This window comes from Passer domesticus, chromosome 14 (genome assembly GCF_036417665.1).
Source record: "Passer domesticus isolate bPasDom1 chromosome 14, bPasDom1.hap1, whole genome shotgun sequence".
Lineage (NCBI taxonomy): Eukaryota > Metazoa > Chordata > Aves > Passeriformes > Passeridae > Passer > Passer domesticus.
In genome coordinates, this window is record NC_087487.1 from 455,095 (window position 1) to 474,876 (window position 19,782).

The 19,782-nt window shown below is 38.7% G+C and overlaps 2 protein-coding genes across 10 annotated transcripts in view; both read right to left on the reverse strand.

The window, feature by feature from the left end:
• The window catches only part of TBC1D2B (TBC1 domain family member 2B), a 44,498-nt gene extending 35,940 nt beyond the window's left edge, over window positions 1-8,558 (reverse strand). Inside the window, exon 1 of the mRNA XM_064388864.1 lies at window positions 88-8,558. The gene's annotated coding sequence lies outside the window, so the exon portion shown is untranslated. The remainder of the gene's footprint in view (window positions 1-87) is intronic.
• Window positions 8,559-8,700: 142 nt separating this feature from the next.
• The window catches only part of CIB2 (calcium and integrin binding family member 2), a 41,021-nt gene continuing 29,939 nt past the window's right edge, over window positions 8,701-19,782 (reverse strand). For 5 of the 9 annotated variants that reach the window (XM_064388904.1, XM_064388905.1, XM_064388906.1 and 2 more), the window contains 3 exons: window positions 17,633-17,780; window positions 17,348-17,543; window positions 11,710-12,421 (listed from right to left, as the gene is read on the reverse strand). In XM_064388904.1, coding sequence (XP_064244974.1) covers window positions 12,337-12,421; window positions 17,348-17,543; window positions 17,633-17,780 — 429 coding nt within the window. In that variant the 3' untranslated portion in view covers window positions 11,710-12,336. Of the gene's footprint in view, window positions 10,174-11,708; window positions 12,422-13,220; window positions 15,384-17,347; window positions 17,544-17,632; window positions 17,781-19,782 lie in introns of those variants that run through there. The other 4 variants (XM_064388900.1, XM_064388903.1, XM_064388899.1 and 1 more) reach the window with 4 other exon arrangements.

Consider the following 19,782-nt stretch of genomic DNA (forward strand, 5'->3'; position numbering starts at 1 on the left):
AATGGTTCTGGACTTACAGCTACAGTTTAAACACAACCCCCAGTGCCACCAGCACCCACTGTTGCAATTCTTATTCAAACATCTTACCATTTTATCTTCAGTTTGAATGTCCATCTTACTGAAAGCTGATTCCTCTCCCCAGTCTTTAGATATTTTACTGAGGCTTAATGCTGCAGTGGCAAGTTCAGTATAATCCACAGATGGAAGGTATGTTGTGAGTGAGAAATCCATTCCCTCCAGCTTCTATCTAGTGTCAATGGGAAAGCAGCAGATAATGATGGAGAGCAAATCATAGCAGTGTTTTAACTTCAACAGAATGAATTCCAGCCTAAATTCTTTGGACAGGAACTTTTCTTTTGGTGTAGATCATGAACTGCTTAACATACTTAGAGGTATTAGCTAAAAGTTACATCAAACAGTCACACCAGCTCTTTGCAAATAAGCTTTCTTCCTAATTCTTGAATTCCTATATAACACTTGTATACACTTCTTGTATAACAAGTCTATTCATCACTTTTGAAGAAATGAACCAAATATTCTAGTAAAGTGTAATTACAATTGTCGAAGATGAGAGGGATTAAAAAACCCTGCAGATGGTTAACTGAAAGACACTTACGTATTTTTAAAATATTAAAAGCCATAACAGATATAATCTGAACTAAAAATAGAGAGATTTAGCCAGACCCTTTAGTCTAGAATCCAGGCTACATTTGTCACATGAAAATTATTTTCCAGGAAATTTCTATTGCTATTTGTTTCCGCTCAAGACAAACATTACCAGAGCAGCTTTTCCTGTGGTTTTCTGTTTTGGAACTCCTGGTTTTGGCTTCGTAGAAAGACAGGAAGCACACAGACAACTGAGGAAATACAGATTCAAGAGTTAGTCACAACATTTAAATCTGGAGCCAAACTCATCCAAGACATGCTCCACTGAGGCAGGTACTGGATAGTAGTGTTATCTAAGAAAAGGTGAGGAGAAAATTATGCCCTCATATCTAGAGAATTGTCTCCTGTATCCAATGTTACCAGAATCATATATGCCAAATTTGCAATTGTATTTGTCAGAAAACACTGTCCACATGTGCTCAGTCTGAGGAATGTCAGTTTATAACACCAGCACTGCATTCTGTTGCCTTTTGGGGTACTGAGGAAGGCTTCACAAAGGTGAGGGAATGGATACCATATTCAAAGCAGTTAACAACAATCACTTTTGCTTGGAATCTTCTGAGGCCTTCACCGAGTTAACCTCAAGCTTTTACCAGAACAGTTCCCCAGTCACAAGACTGCTATGTACTGACATAACCCAGTTATTTCCTGCATGCAACATGTACACACAGAAGCAGGGCCTTTGGTGAGAAAAGGAATATCTCAGATGTTGTACTCTGCCAAGGAAGCAGAAAAGAGAAGGCTGACAGAGTGGTGTTGGGAGAAGGCTGTTGGAAGAACTGAAAGTAAGGAGTAATGAGGACAGCCAAGATGGCTTATTTACTGTCCGTGCACTGAGTGTCAACCCAGACTCTTCAGTCCCAAATGAGACACAATTCCTGAAGGAGTGATAAATTTACCCAAGGAAAAAGGGTAGGATATGGTCAGTTCTTGTGGAGAGCTCTAATACCAAATGGATCAAGAGACAAGAAGCATCTGTTAAGAATAAAACTAAGGGATCCACTGAACAATACAGCCTGACACAGAGGCAGAACCAGCTCTGGCCTGGTACAATGTTTTGGCAGGGCAACTGTGCCTAATTGTACAGGTACACAATTTGTACCTGTACTGTACAGGTTGTGCTGCTGGGACTGAGGATACCCTCAGCACCAAGGCTTTCTGGTAGTATTTTACACCAAGGTATGGTTTGATAGTTGTTATTTCTCTGTTCAGACATCCTCAAAGTACTGTTAGACACTTGCGGTTACAGCTGAATAAACAAGCTTTCATAAAAGAAGAGCAGAAATAACACCCCAAAATGACAATTTTTTGGAACAACCTCAATTACACTTTATTACACTTAATTACACTAATCTTAAAGCAGACAAAAATAATCGTACTTAAAGTGGAATAACTTTTTAACTAAGAAAATACTCTTTCTCATAGTGTCTAGACATTCTCCTGTGCGTTTTGGCAGATACAAACTATACATCTTGTTCCTAGGTCAGTGATGGACAAAATACAACCCTTCAGAATAAAAACATCTGCAACCATGCACCCATAAAAAAAATAGTAGGCGACACAGCAGTTTGGGCTCATCTTCCACAATCTATCTAAAATTTTGACAAAAATATCTTGTATTTTCTTGTGAACTTCGGAAAAACTCTATTTAAAAAATCTATTAGTACTCTGCACTTGTGCAATTCAACTGGATTAAAGACAGAAATGTAATGAAGAGGAATTTTTATCCTCCAGATCCCAAAGTAGTGTGACTATTCCAGAAGTACATGTAGCTATTTCCATTCTCTTCATTGGCTTTCACTGATCATGTGCATTCAAAGAAGCATTGGGCCAAAATTCCATTGTCAGTGGTACTAGCATTTGAATAAATTTTTTTTTGTTTAAACAAGTTCTTTTTAGCAGCTCTTTAATCTCATAGATAAAAGATGCAAACCAAACAAATCATAAATCCCTGCTATGTATCACAGACAATTATAAATCACAGCTGACAACAACCCCCCAAACTTCAAATGTGAGCCAACAAAAATCATTAAAGAAAGGATATAAATTGTTTCATGAGCTCAAAAAAGAAAAAGAAAGATAATGCAGGCAGCCAGCAACACTACTCCAGTGTTACTGCTAGTAGAAAAATCTAAAAGAAGGATGGTCTTAAATAGAAAGGAAATCCCATTCACAAAAATGAAATCACCTATGAATCTTGATTTAAAATTATTGCCAGGATTTTCTTTTCCTCCTGCCCCTATAATGGCCTTCTAAAATAAAAAAAGTTTAGCAATTAGCTACCTCAGCAGTTGTGGAGGTGACTGAGGATCATGCTTGGGGGCAGAATAAATCATTAGATGTCAAGAGAAATGCCCTTGACTCTCTTTTCTTTGGCATACCCTTCATGTTCCCCCTTTTTGGTGAAATATAAAAATAATTAAAGGCCACAACCACAAATCATAATTTGTAGATTATTGGATCAGACATCAATTAAATAATTCCACCTGCTTTATATCTTAGATAAATAGGATAAGGAAAGGTAGAAGGTTTTGTAGGGTTCCAAATTCAGGTCACTGAATCAAGCTTCTTGTGTTTCATCAGCATTCATAACCACTCAGCTTCATTTTACTAAGTCAAGGTTTTTGCTAGGCTCTTCTCAGATAACAGGCTCAATTTTCCCTGCACTACAACAGAGGAACTGCAGAAACAGTGGGTATTCTACCCGATCTCTGCTGAAGATATGAATAAGAGTGAATCTTCAAAGGACACACTGGTATTTTCAAAAGGATATAACAAATCTCAGGTTTCTTCCCAGAAGGAGTTTGGGAAGAAATATGAAGATACTGTGTAAAGTATTTCCTCTGGCTTTACCAGAACGTGTTCTGTCAAATGCTTACTCATAATGCCAAGGGCAGTGGCATTAGTAGGAAGTCTGCAGCCTCTTTGTGTACACAATGTCCTAATTTCAAGCAAGCAAATGCAAATTCTCCAAAAGAGGGAATGTTAGCTGAGTTCTGTACAGTTTTAAAGTAAATAAAAATAGAGTGAGAACTCTAATGCTTGTGTTCTTTATGAGAACTCCAATGTTCTTTGTTTAGTGTAGTAAAGCCTAGACTTTCAAACAAAATGTGTCCGATACAGATGAAATGGCTAAGCAAGGCTTTTTTTGCATTTTTCAGTACTTTCAGATTAGCTATTCATGTTTTAATAAACTCTTCAAAATCAAAGGGACATACTAAAGATAATTACAATTCTTCACTTATCTGTATACAAAGTTTTAATGTTTTCTTCCATTTTACGTACTGTCTCATAGAGAATGAGACAGTAAAAATACTTGCAGTAAATCTGTTTTCCATCTCGGCCTGTGTATTAGTATTTCTTCAGAAACAAAATAATTTATTATCTGCAGGTTTTCATTTTTTGTTTATGCATTCCATGTTTGAATAAAGCAAAATGTTATTTAAGGACCTGATCTGAAGGCTGCCTACTGAAGTGAGTAGGAGTCCTGTGGACATCTGGCCCCCAAGGACATCTGCCTACTACAGAATTATCACAGTGAGAAAAAAAACCCCTCTAAGCCAATCCAGCAGAGACCATGGCATTAATAACCCACTGTTTAACTTGTTGAGTTTCTTGGAATGAAAGTAGATCAAAACACACTAACGTCTCTGGATATCAATTATTCTCTCTGCTTTTTCAGTGAGAGGAGAAAACTGGAAATGAAAACAATACTGAGAATTAGTCATGTGGGACTAAGTAATTTCACCAGGAATATTTGTAAGCAAATTCTGCAGAAAGCCAAATTTTGAAGATGTGTAGTAAGAGGGATTTGTGAATGCAAATTCGAATGCCACTGTCATTATGAGGATGCTTGAAATTACAATAGGGAATTTTTATATACTTCCTTATCATATTTGGTTCTAACATTTGAAGAACAATACTCATTAAAATGACCCTACAAGAGATGAAAATTTTTAAACATATGAAAGTCCTCACTGAATTTTCTGGAATTGCATTTATTTCTGTGAACACATACATCAATTAACCCATTTGTTTAGGCAGAACAGTTACAGTCTTTCCATTTCAAACTTCTTCTAGAGGGAATTCTCCCTGAATCTACAGATTTTTGTATGCAGAACTTTTTATCTGTATAAAGAAAAAAAAAGCATAATCATTTTCAGAAAACTCAAAATACCATTTTGGTTAAAATACCAATATTCTTTTTCCTCTCAGGGCCTACTGTCCGCAATGACAGTGGTCACAGCACCAAACCAAACAAAGTTGAAGAAGAGTTTGGACCATACTCTCAAGCACCTGGAGTGACTCTTGACCTGTGCAGGGCCAGGAGCTGAACTCAATGATCCTTAGGTCAACTTAGCATCTTCTGTGATCCTCTGATTATATAAGCAGATGTCTAAGAGATCATTTCCTTTCAGCTGAGATGGGGGTGAAATCTGGAGAATATCAATTTATTTCTAAGTGCCATTGAAGTAACCCTGAATGTTAGATTGCTAATAAAAGGTTACTAATGATCCACATGAATTCACTATCTGTGAAGTGCTGCCTCCAGGATGATGTGAGAAACAGCCCATAACCATAACAGCCATAACCAAGGGGATGAGAGACCTATGAAAAAGCTGGATCTGACTTCTGGACAGATGAATACTTTCCCAGACCAAACTGTAAACCACTTCCATCAAGTAAACAGAGCTACCTTGTACCTGATTGCTCAGAGCTCTACATGGGGGACCAGACCAAATTCTTCAATTATCACCCCTTCAACCAGTAGCTATCAATTCCCAGAGCTTGTCAGCATGCAGAGCACAGGGCAAGCTTGATCCCTGTTGAATTGCCCAAGCTGTGATTAAGTCCACAGCAACGAGTTGCCTTGCTCCTGGCAGGCTGCCACATCCCCCGATTTCAGTGGAGAAAAGTTACAGTTAGAAAAGGAGGAGGCTGGCCTGGTGCCCACAGCCCTCTCCAGCAGAGTTAAACCACTCTGCCCTGCATCTGCAGGCACATCCGGCCGCAAGCTGCCTGGGCAGGAGCTGGAGAGCAGAGCACAGACCGTGCCTTGTGCTGCAGGGCAGCCGACAGCCAGAGCCTGTACCTGCAGAACGACACAACTCAGGGCTGTGTGCATGGAAACAGCTGGCTCTGAGCAGCTCCCGGCTGGGAACGAGCATAGGGAAGGACATTGCCACTGCACAGCACCCAGGGCTGCCACACTTGGGCTCCTCACTGCTCTTGCCAACATGAGGCAGTCAAAGGGCAGTGGGGAATTTCACTCGGAGTTGAGGCTGGAAAATGTCTTACAGACAAGGATGGCAGAACTTAGAGTTAAATAAAGGCACTGTTATCTGAAATGCTGGTGCTCTTTGAATTCTACCAAGAACAGTCTCCTCTTTCTCCCCACCAAAGAGAATGTGATAGTCACACAGTGCCACTAACATCTCTACAAGACACCCAAAACTGCAAAATTATACAGACAAAAGAGGAGAACATCTGTTAATGTGTTCTGTACTTCTGTCTCAGACACACATCTGTAAAAGGACATGAACAATGATAATTTTATTCTCTTTAATGTCTCCTTCATCAAATTTCACTCCATTGTCTGTCCCAGACAAGGTGTATTGGGAAATAATATTATAAACTCTTCTCAGTCTTGCTGTTATTTCACCCCAAATTGATTTACTGGGGATTCTGAGCTCACAAATATAATATTTCCCATCCACAACAAAACCTCTACTTTATATTCTGTTATTTTACAATATAATCTTAACCTATTGAAGTGTCTAGAATATGAGTTTTTTTACAGTTTCAGCAAGGAAATACCTTTTGAATTTTTAACGTACATTTCAATTTTCAGGGACATTATTAAAACATATTTTTATTGATATGCTGTTGAGAAACACAAAACTTTCTCTGTAATGATATTTTAAAATCAGTAATTAATCACGGTTTCATATGTTTGTTTGTGGCATCATAGATTCTACAGAGTACCTGTATTTCAGGGACATTTAAAGTGTTAGAAGAAGCTATGAATTTATGACTTGCTATGGTGGTGTGGTGCCACCTTGTGAGGTTTCATCCTAAGTGCCTCTAACATGCATAAGGAGATAAAAATTAGTCCTGGGGAGAAAAGGAAAGGAGACTGTTCCTCTGTGAATGCAAGAAATTGCAAGAGATTCCAACAGTGAGCCTGTTGAAAAGAGGAGCATGTGGTTATCGGTTAAGAAAAGAGCATACAGCATATTGAGATTACATTAAAAGGGCATGAGAGGGCACAAAGAACTGCAGCAAAACCTCAAGTACTTTTCCCAACCCAGATCCAATTACAGACATTAGTTAATTCCACTGAAGTCAGCAGTTACTGGAGATTAATGTGGAAGTAATGCAAATCAGATTTTGGCCTGCAGGCTGCTGCAAATCTTGGCTTACAGTATTTCCTTAAAACAATGATCAATTTAAATAACCAAGCTATTTCTTACTTTTTGATACTGTTTTATTTACTTTCACAACTCTTTTTTGTCCCCAAGATGCTTTAACTGTATATAAATGAGAGATCACACACACAGCTGTTTTGATAGAGGCTTTAGGCAATAGTTTTCATTTTTCTTTGTCCATTTTTGAAAAAATACAGTAACATTTGTTTATATTTAACACTTTTCTGCAATTCAAAATGTATGTCCTCTTACTTTTGGGCCAAATCCAAAACTGTTTTAATCTAAACCTCTTTTACTTTTCCAGTTTCTTTCCACATGGCCTGATAGTTCTTTTAGAGTAAGGCTGGTTGAAGAAACACTTGCTAGTCTGCTAGATTGTACCAGTAATACAATTGCAAAAATCCAGCAGGTTTGGTACCTCATGACAGGATTAAATTTGCATCCCACTGAACCACTCACTCAACAACCTTGCTGTAAGAACACTGCCAGTCACAAGACATCCAGCTACAGACAACTGTGAAAGCACAAATACAAAGCACTTCAGAAATCTATCCCTCACCTTTGCCATCAGGTGCTGGAAATACTCACCCACCACTAGGCAATGCTGAAGGATTGAGTGCACAGATCTCTCTCAAACGCCAGGGACACGCAATAGTTTTTGCTACAGGACATGAATGTAAGTCAAAAAAATAAAGGCAGTTAGGGACAGCTGCACACATTTGTATCTACAGCATTTTGCATGAACATGTCTCCATGAACAGAAATATTTCTCCACAATGTGCTCCTAATTTCTTTTTCTCTTTGTTTTTCAGCTCAGGTAGATGACTTCAAGGTCAAACATCTGGCTGCAAGCTCATGTGTCTCCTAAGGGCTTGGTGACATTTAGGTCAGGGAGGACCCAGGGAAACAGCACACTGAGCACTTCCAAGGCCACTTCTCCTTTAAGAAGGGAGTGTGATATAACCCAAAACGACACACAGTGTCAGGAAAACAGGAATTTTAGCTAATAACAATCATAACACACAGAAAAATGTAGATGCCAAAAGGAATTGACCTATGTCATCAGCACCAGATCCTTTTTGTCTGGATAATCTAATCCCAAATCTTGTAACCTGGTATTTTACAAATACATCCAAATCATATCTTCCTACACACCCCACAAGGCTTCCAAGATTAAATGTTTGCCTTGAAATAATTTTTTAAAATTAGGCTGATACTTCAATTAATAGGGAGCAATTTTAACATAATCTCTCTTCATGTCATGTCTTGCAAATATTTTAAATCAGCCAATACATCTAACTTAATCTGCTCACAATGAAAAACAAGCTTGAATCTCTTTTTACGCAATCAGAACTGCACATTAGGATTGATTTCTGTTAATTTTAACTTGGGTAAGGGAATTCAGATTTTAATTTCTTTATCTAAACAGAAGTCACCAGGTAGAAGCATTAAAGTGCTATAAACATCAATTAACATGATAGCTCTAAGATAGGTGTTACAAATAAATGCTATTACTGTAATTTTCACTGTGCAATCTTAAACATGTCTGTCCCGTATACTCTGAATATCCAAAATTTCCACTGAAACTTTTAATGTACACACATACTGCTAGAGAAATATTTCTTCTTTATTCATAGTGTGTAAATTTGAACAGCAAGCTACCCTGCAAGGTCACCACACAGAAGAGTTTCCGACGTAGATAGCTATCACCATCCCTACAGAAATGATAAAACAGGTTAGGTTCTCTACTTTAACAGTTTTCTATATAACACATTTGATCCTTTGAAAGATTTAGCTTTATAGTAATTGGAATAATGATCAGAAAGGAAATTAGTACATGGTCAGCCTAAAAATTCTCAAAGCACAACAGAATGCTTTAAAAGTTTTAATTGTGATGACCTTGATACAGAAGCCATGTAAGTGATAGAGCCCTTCTATTAACTGTTAGAACAGTAATTAATACACATATGATTGTCTTCAGGTCCCAGTACCTAAACAATACTGGAAGTAAAAATAAAATAAAATTTTAAAAAACAAATCGAAACAACAAACAAACAAACAAACAAAAACACCAAAAAACAAACAAACAAAAAAAACCCAACCAAAAAAAAAAAAAACCTCAACAAAAAATCTAGCTGATTTCCAGCTGGAGAGGAAAGAAGAAGATAGAACTGCATTCATGCATTTTATAGGAGAGATTGCATAGCTTGTTTCAAAAGAAAATATCTTTTCATGTCCTTAATAGTAGTTCTGTGCTTCTTCAACTTCTTCATGAGTTACAGATGACCATGTTCCTCCACTCAAGAACATTATCAGCCTATAGAATGAGTAAAATGCAGGAGCCCCTTTGAGAATAAGGACAAAGTTTTAACATTTAGCTTGGGAAGAAATGAATCACGTACACAGTTATCATATACAAAAAGCAAATATTTTAAGTTTTATAAGGACACAACAATCCATAAAATATTGGTTGAAGGTAAGCACCAAACCCAGCAGTTGCCATTTTAGAGGCTGAAAGGCAAACCTGGGCTGTGGCTGTCTTCAACACTGGGAGCTTGATCTTGACAGCAGTGCTTTCACCTCACATATTTTCCATGCAAGATCCCAGCTGTTCAACACAGTGATAGTGGCATCTCATTATTTAAGGCCCATGCTTTCTTTCAAATACTCTTGGAAAACAAACCAAAGCTAATCTCTCAGTTTTTCGGTTTTGGGGTGGTTTTTTTCACTTTAAAGAGCAGTATTAAATATTCATAAATATAAAAACTCTGTGGAAATATATTTAATAATATTCTGATTCTGACTGTTAAAAAAGGGGGGGTGGGGGGGAAGAAATACCACAATCCAACAACCAACAATCTTTGCCAGAGTGCTTGGCCAGGAGAGAAGATAAAAATGTGTCTGTTCCAAATATCCTGTAGATCACATGATGCTTCTGTCTCTTTGTGGACCAGAATTCTTTCAGTACTTTCTGCTGAGTTCTAGGAAGCCCTCATTACAGGACAAAAATCCCTGCAGTGCCTGAGATTCAGAAAGGCTGGACTGGCAGAAACATCTTCAGATTCTTATGTGGAAAGTACTACAAAAGAAAGAAAAAGATTAAGACATAGAAATACATTTGTCACTATGCAAAAAAAAATTTCTTTAAGCACAAAAAGGAAGGTGCTGTGTGCAAAAAAAACCCAAACAAACAAAAACCAAACAAAAACAAACAAACAAAAAACAACCCCACCCCAAAACAAAACAAACAAAAAAACCCCAAAAAAACGAAACCAAACAAACAAAAAACCAACAAAAAACCAAACCAAAACAAAAAAGAAACCCCTTTCTTCTTTTGTGCTTCAAGATCTAAATCTCATGAGAGAAAATTCCATCTTCTGAAAATGTTAGCTCAGGGGCCAAGCTCAATACTGGATTAAATCAAGTCTAAATTGCCCATTTATTGGCTGTAGAGCCGATGGTTTGTGAAGACTGAACTATGTGGCAGTGCATGTTTTTGACTGTAATTCGGTCCTAGTGGTCAGTTTTATAACCCTCCCCATTTTGTATTGTTATAGCATATGTTATTACCAATGGATTATTCCTTTCCCTCCTGTGTTGTTGGTTTTGCCCTAGCTGTCCATCTCCCCAAAGACCTGCCCTTTGGTTCACTGCTCCTCCTCCCATTGAATGTCAATCTCTCCCTAAGCCTTCCCTTTCTCTAGAAACTTCCCTATCAATTTTGTATCCTTCAAGGCCCCATTGGTTTGTTTAAGTTGCTCTCCTCCCCTGTAATCCCATATTGGTTAAAACATTGTATTCCCCACCTTGTGTTCCACCCCCAGTTTCTACCAAGTGGTTAAAGATTGTACCCATCCCTGGGACCTCCCCCATTTATAAATTGAGGTATGCCTCTGTTCAGGGTCTTTCTGTTCTTGACTCTGCTAAGAGTACACACCTCTGGAATACATACGGAAGGCCTCTCCTATGGCCAGGTCATTACCCTCAGGGCAGGAGCCCAGCAGGGAATGCAGGCGGCCAGGATAGCTCAGCGGGGGCTCAGGCAACCTAGGCAAGCTGTAGTGATTTGCAGCTCTTAGTGATTTCAGCTCGTAGCTTGCTAGGTGCCGCAGCAGCAGACGCAGGGGAGAGAGGTGAGAAGCACTGTATGGGGTTCCGCAGGATTCTTTTATTCGGGTCTCCGCGAAGGGTCCAGGGACAGCTCTTCTGCCGAACTGGGCAGAATTAGGGGTTTCTATACCCTACAGGGGTTTTGAAAACTGTCCAATAGTAAGGGTCAGGGGAAAGTGACCTATGGGCTTACAGGAAGATAAGCAGGGTCCGAAAGGCAGAAGAGAGGGGCTTCTAAAGCTCTAGTCATGCTGACTTGGCATTTCTTAGCTCTCAGGCCTCTGATTGCCAAGGAGGCCATGCAGGCCTTGTGTCTGCTACACTCTCCCTGTTCCTTGTCCCTACCCTCAGCGCAGTCCTATCCCCAACATGGTCCCCCCGTGCCGCAGAGCAGCTGTGCCCTACAGCCACACTCCGGATCTGACAGCTTTCTGGGGGAGGCCACTCTCACCAACGGTCAGGCCAAAGAAATCTGGCACCGCAGCAGACCTAGGCCAGAGGCTAGATGGAGCTAAAGAATAAAGTGGGGATTTATTAAAAGACCTCAAGAGATCCACCTTGGGCCATACAAAAGCCCAGCCAGGGCTACAGCCAAGATGAACCAAAATGGACAATTGGTCACGAGGTCTCTCACTTCTATAAGTTCTGGTCCATTTGTATATTGGAGTTAATTGTCCAGTTATAGCTTTAAATGATGAAGGCCCATCCTTTTCGTTTTTCTCTCTTCAGTCCACGTTGTTTGTGCTCTTGGGCCTGAAATTTGGATTGGTTGTCCTTGGCCCCAGGCTAAAGAAGGAATTGTTTTGCCTCCCTACTCTGTGAAGAGAGCTCAGCATCCCATAATATGACGCTCAGTACACTAAAGTAGTACAGAATCTGAAGAATATAAAAGCCAAAACTAAGGCATTAGAGCAGCGCTAAGTGTTTCCCATTGGTACTTTTTGCTATGGCACAGTATTTGGGTCCTAACCAAGACAAATTAGACAGGTAAAGTTGTTTTTCTTGTTAGACCAAAGAAGTTCTGGTTGTTACCCTCTATTTGCTCTTTAATACAGGCAAGCAGCATGGCTTACAACTGCCACCAGGCTTCAGAAGAGCTCCTGAGCATCTCAGCAGGACAGGGAGAGACAATTTAAAGAGGGTATGCTGAAACTCCACTGTCTATAGGCAGCAATCTGTTCAATGTCACGACAGTATCAACTGTTTTTCTTGACTGACTGAAATAAGAAGAAATTATTTTTGTATGTAAATTCTGTATGTAAATTACTTGTATGTAAATTATCTATGTAAATTATTGGTTTTGCATGTAAATTCTCTAAGTTTGTTGCCTACACTGAAAGAAAACCTTTTTGGAACATTTGAGAGGCTGCAGACTTTCTAGATGCACATCCTTTGGATTTTGTTTTACCAAAAGAATACTCTAACTTAATTACAGCTATTAGATTTGAATCAGAAATTCACTAAAGGAAGCTTGTGGCATGTATTTGGAGGAGATAAAATTTCATATCCACTATGGTCCCTAGGAACCTTGTCTCTAGGACTTTATTCAATCTGGGTGACAGTAAAAGATATGCTATATAGCAGCCTGGCACACCAGCCTAAGCACTGTGAGACAAAGCAGACAGTGATGCAAATAGTTTACTGGCACTAGGGTTTTTTAAATAAAAGATTTATAAATATCTTGTTCACAATTCAAGAAATGTCTAGAGACTATATAAATCCAAGCTGTTAAAAATTTAACTACCATTCAGGTAATATCTAGGAGCTAAAAATCCATCACATTGTATGTGAAAACATTTGAGGCATGATTCCCCAAAAAAATCCACACAAATCCACCTAAATCAATTTATTAGAAAAATTTCTATTTTTATCAGTGTCAGCTTTTTACTATGAATAACCTAAAATACTCTGAAAAAATACTGACAAAAATTATTTCCTTCCACTCTTTCTTTGTTAAGCATCTCTTGCCAATTAGTCACTAGCTCTAGAGCTAGTGACTAATTGGCAAGAGATGCTTAGCAAAGAAACTAAGAACTAATTAATCTGCATGTTGCAACAGTCTTATGAGATACACATTCCCTATAAGGGAGCTTCCTTTGCTTCAGCATTTGGTAGGACTGGGGTCACAAAATCCACTAATGGCTGGGTAAAGGCCCACAACAGTTTCAGAAATACTGCATTTCCAACTTTTAATGTGTTATTTCCCTGTCTGGTTCTGGCAGCTTCCAGGTATTACTAATGCCATATTCCTCTCAAATGCCATTACCTAATGCTACAGCAATAGGCTTCACCCTCAGGCATTCAAATAAGCTGAAACTTCCAGGATGATTTATAAAACAATTTCCTGTAGAAAACGTAACCAGTCTTGTAGAACAGAACACTTAGCTAGTGCCAGCTCAATCTGCCAATGCTTCCATTAAACTACAAGCAGCTTCTTAATGATAACAATTTTGAGTGAAATAAAACTACTGGGATCCAATTTTCTGAACTAGTAACTGTCATTATCATTTACAGCTTAGTTCAGCTTCTGGGATAACAGCCAACTGCATAGACATTCCCTGGTTAATGATTAACAGTGTTTTCTTCTAGTCTGGAAAAAATTCCTCAACGACAGCAGTGCAAATCAAGCAACAGAACTTACTGCATCTTCATTTGCCTGACAGCAGCACAAAGCTGGCAAAGGCTGTCTGTAGGAGATTAAACCTACACAGGGTCATTAAGTAAAGGCTTGAGAAAGGAGAGTTGGGATAAGGAAAATAAGTCAACCTAGAGTGGATGAACTTCAGCTCATAGCAGGTCAAAGCCTGGATCATGGTGTCAAAGTCAATGCCTGCTGTGTATGTTAAGTAGGTGTGATAATGTGACAGCTTAAAAAAATCCCAACACATGCTTCAAAACCTGAGTGCATATTGCTATTAGAATCTGGCCTTCAAAGGTTTTCCACAGAGTAAAGATATTCCTCCTCAGTAACTTCAAATCTCATGCTGCTGATGATGATCATTTGCAGCTGAATGAAAGTTCTCAACGTTTGTCACAAGTCGGGTGAGCACTGGTCCCACGTAAGAGAGCAGAGAGAAAAAAGTGTTCAATGGCTTTGTACAGATCACCTGCTCAAGCAATGGCAGAGCCAGGGATAAAACCTAACTGGAATCCTATATTTCCTCCTTTTATGATATGAAGAGGTGGTTTTGGTGGGGACAAAAGGAAAAGAATAGAAAAAATCCTTTACTACAGATAAAAATCATCTGGGGCCTTGCAAGTTATTCAGCATTTTTAGAAGGCTCTCATACCACATGCCAGGATCATATTCTGGGATCAGATGTTCAGAAATATTGACTGCCCATAGGTTCACAGCAAAATCCCTGCAAAGTGCAGTTACCCAGCATCTGCAATGGCTCACTGGCAGTCATTTTCTATGTGGCTATTGCTTTGGTTCCTAGGCATTCTATTTTCACAGTTGCTGAGGAGCTGGAAGTGTAAATCATTAGACTCTTGGGCTTCCTTGAATTAAAATTCTGGAATGCATTCAACTGGGCACAAAAAGTGGAGATAAGCAAAACCAAATGAAATTGTGACTGCCTCTGGACATTGATGGGCTGGTATTTCTTCCACATGTCTGCTTAAGATTTCAAATGGCCAATTTGTTTTAGGTGAAAACATGTTTTTATATATTTTTGCAATAGTAAGAAGCTAGTTCAGTTTCCCACTGGCATATAGGGTTGGTGATCTGCTATTCAGACACTTCCTGTGCTTTGCAAGTTCTGTAGTAGACTACCCAGTGAAGCTGCACAGCCTTGCCTGCCCTTTGGCTGCACACAGCCTAAGGCTATCATTTAAGACAACCATTACAGCTGAAAACTCAGAAGAAAATGAGAGGCTAGGAACAGAGCTGGAGATCAACTCACAAAGATGTAAGAAAGCATTGTTTCAGTAAATGAATAGGTAATGTGTCCAAGACTGTTATGGCACAAAGAACTGGGCTTTTGGTGGTGAGAGATCAGCTACAGGAATTGGATTCTTGTCCCATGTCACAAAGTCTATCACATGCTGGCAGGCACTGGCTCCTGCCAGAGAGTGCTTATTTATGTTCAGTTCCACTTTGGTGAACCTATTGTGGCATTAAACTTCAATGAATCCCATTCCAAAAGTCAAATCTCTCTTTAGAATGCAGTATTTACCCTGTATTAAAAAAATTAGAATAAGTTCCTCAGAACAGGAAGTTCAGTATTAACAAGTATGTCAGTCTGTGATGCAGTGCATACAGAAAAAATACAAGTACAATGTCCTAAAAAAATAAAATACCTTTACAGACAAAATGAACAGTAACCCACAGTAAGCAGAGGTATCAAATCTTCCATGTAAATCAGTTTGGATAAAAGTAGTCTTATGACCCTGTCGCTTTCTTTTCCTGCAGCTGTTAACTCAAAACAGAAACCAAACTAGAGAACCTACACATTCTCAACTCTGAGGCTTTTTTCCATTACACTCTCATTTTTCAATATACCTTCAAAGACACATGTTGCTGAACCATAAGAAACATCAGATTCTTCAGTGGATTCTAATATTTCTTTACATATGTTTCCAGCTAGGAACTGGTTTTCTTTGTACTGTTATCCCCACAGAAGCTGCCTTTATATAGAAACTGCCTGGTCAGAGGGCCTAAACCAGTGTTTTGGTTAGGAGGTGAAGGAGACCTTTCTGTCTATCACCAGAAGCCCTTATGCCTGAGGACTTGAGAGATGAATCCCATAACCCAGCTAAACTCCTGAACCTGAATGGAGGGGCAAGTTATGATTCCTCTGGAAGCCAGGGATGCCAATCTACCTTAAATATGCACATTGCCATCTTAAACCTGAAGGAGATATCACAGACACAGATCCAAGTACATGTGTTTAAACTGAGCAACTGGACACTCAGTCTTTCAATACTTGGTAGCCTCATCCTTTGATTTTATTGGTACTCTCCAATTTCTCTTACCTAATCTATAATACACATCTCACTTCATTCCACTTTTTACTCATCATCTTGCCCTGCTGAATACCCAGCACTCAGTGATTTTCACTCATTTCCTCATCTTCCCAAAACATCACCTAACTGGAAAAGAAAAATAATTGTGACAGTCATTCCAGTGGCTACACTGGCAAACATTCCTCTCTGCAACTTTCTCAGGAAATGACTGTACAGCATCCTCACCTTGGAATTCTCAGTCAGCAGTTTGCAAGCCTCTACAACACAGCAGTAAAGTCAGTCATGGCACAGGAAACTTCCAAAACTGCAGCTTCTACTGAATCTTCAGATCTGCCTTCAATTCTTCACGTTTGATGACTGTTCTCTACCAGCTTTGTAGGAGCAGCACAGCCTTTTGATTGATTAAAGGAAACCCTACCTGATCCCAGCAGCTTCTACATGGATAGCAGTATAAAGAAAATGTTTTCTTAGCTGGAAATATCTGTAAACAAAATGTTAGAATACCTACTGAGCTGAGCCTCACCATAATGATGATACATATCTTGTTCTAAAGGGGTTTCTCTTGATACACGTGATTGGTTAAGGAATACCTGAAATGTATAAAAGACATTCACACTGAATGTCTCCTCTCCAGAAGCTGATGTTTCTCAAGGTTCACTGTGCTCCTGCTGTATTGTTGAATCACTTTTAACATCTTTCCTTAGAAGTTTCATTCGTGAAAGAAACACTGCTCTGTGTTCTGCAGGACACTGTACAGTTCTTCAAAAAACGCTTTCACAGCAAAGAGATCAATGTCTTTCTATGTATATTTGTAACATGTATACAATATTTACACACAATCCTATGCAGACAGCTAGGATCCTTGCTATAGGCTTAATCCTTGCTACAGGCTGAATTTGAGCTCATAACGGATGAAAATATTTTCCTGAACTGCACCAAGACAGGTGGAGGAGCAGGAAAGGTGATAATGAAAGGTCATTGAGCTCTTAGTCTTAAATTAGGAGAGAACTGGAATATGCCCTGGAAAAGTAAACTGAGTTAGGTAAGAAGCCATCCCCTAGTCAGTTCTCTAGTAAAATACTTATGTCTGACACTTCTTGTATTAGACTGCACAGTGATATCCTAAGACAATATTTGCAAGTATGCAAGAGACTTTCTTTTTCTTAAAATAATACCTGAGAAAGTCTGGTGCCTTGGAAATCATGTTTTCAAAATCTGCAAATCCTAATTTCCCATCACCATCCATGTCAGCTTCTTCTATCACCTTCTCACAAACCAGAGTGATTTCCTCTGCTGTCAGCTCTTCCCGGGTCAGCTTATTGAGGGTTTTTTCCAAGTCTGCTTTACAAATGAAGTTATCTGTGTTAAAATCTAAACAAATAGAAGAACCAAAGATCACCAAGTGTACCACTCATTTACTCCAAACACAAAAAGCACACCAGAGCCCCTCCACATAGTACCATAAATCTTAAAGGCATAGATTGCTTTAAGCTCTCGGGGAGCCATTTCACTGAGCACGGAGAACATATCCACAAAGTCATTGAAGCTCAGGCTTCCCTCTCCATCTTCTGAGAAAGACTCCACAATCCTTTCTTTGAAGGGGTTCTCCTGTAAAAGACATACACAGACTGGTATTTGGAAGACGAAAACCCTGCAGACTCCCTGATAATGAATATTTAGTTGCACAGTTGGCTCTTTAAAGATTATTTTTTTCCCTGAAAAATGCATAAAAAAACTTACATTTGCATGCTTTAGCAGGAAGTTTCAGCAGTCCTTGCTGCTGCATAGTACCATTTCTGGTCTTTTACTTTCACTGACACCTGTGGTTGGACTGACTAAAAATTCATGAGATTTAAATGAAATGTAATCACCACAGGAGATGATCCTGAAGTCATTTCTAGCACCTTAGAATAAGACAATATTCTAAAACTGTAAACACACAAGCAAGCATAAGAAAACCTGCTTCATCACTATGAAATCCAAACCAAATGTTTTTACAGTAAAAACCCATAATCTTTCTCAGAGCTATACAAAATCCCAAGACTAATTTGTAGCGGTATCAATAAAACTTGGAAAATCAATTCAATTCAGTTGAATATGAATAGAACACAAATATCACTTGGGCTGTGAGCAGCATCTCATTAAAGCTGTGTTACAGATCTTATCTGAAGCCAAGACACTGATTAACATATTGATGCATAAATATATACAGCTGTGGTGGTGGCATATCAGGTTCACTATTTTTACTATGCATGCAGCATTTTATTTGGCTTTTAAAGAAGCAGTACTGTGAAAGCTCAGAACTTCAGGCATATCTCCATTTAATTTCTTTTTTTCCACCTGTAAATTTAATTACTTAACAGGTATTCAGAAACCATCCTATTATTTTAAATGAAATTTCAAAAACCAGATATATTTGAGAGACAAATGACCAAAAAAATGTTTTTTTTCAGTTTACTTGAATTCTTTCTTGATAATTCACACATAGAACAAAAGCATCTATAGAATACATTTTTGGCATAACTGTGGTGACTAAAAAAGTAACGACCAGGAACAAGGCTGTTTTTATGGACAGGTGAAGTAGGGACCACACAGCCTCCTTAGGCTGAAATGACAGCCCATTAAAGTAGTCAATACTAAATACAGATTCCCCTGCAGGGTTGGATGACTGAAGGAATCCATAATCGGGAACAGGCCTACAGATTTCAAAGGATATGAGATTAATGAGTTCACTGTTTAGATGAAGATAAAACCAAGCCAAATAAAACCAAATTAAATTGAATAGAATAGAAAAGAGGGATTCCTGAAAATAAAAAGTAGCCTGAAAAAGCAAGAGGGTCACGTCTCTCCAGAGCAGGAGAATGAAAATAATACCCCAGACCCAGGCAGATGGCTGAGAGAACATCACTGTAAAAGGATATGTAGTGATCACTCATGTCTCATGAATGATGTGTAGGTACAGCAGGTGTGCATCTGTGGGTACTGTTCAGGTTAAAGTATCTCACTTAAATGCCTGGAAATACTTGTGGAAGACACATTTACACATTAAATCCCAGTTTGTGGGATTTACCTGTGGTTATACACATTTACTTGTTTGTGGGATTTACCTGTGGTTATACACATTTACTTGTTTGTGGGATTTGCACACACAGACATGCAGGGAGGAACAATTGGTTCTATTGTTTCAAACTGCCAGTTTATAAATAAGCCAAAGTAAGATTCATTTGAGCTGAAATATATGAAAAGGTCCACTTTCTTCCTAAAAGCACACTAAAAAAATGGTGTGTTATATGTTTAATAATTGAGAATGGACATTAAAACATGTTAGAAATTGATTTTTAAGTTCTAAAATACTGTATAGCTTTCTTTGGAACAAACCTCATGAGAAGTAAGTGTCATGGTAACAGTAGTAAACTGACATCTTAGAGGAAGCATTGGGTAACAAACCAGGAGTAGACAGATGCAAATATCCCTATCAGCAGTGACTATCAAGGCCAGGACTTTGTGCTTTAGAAAAGCTGGGGCAGGATCTCACTGACTCAATAAGCATATTGCAGTTGCATAAGACGAGTTATTTATTCGGCATGTCAGAGATCTTGAAAATACAGAT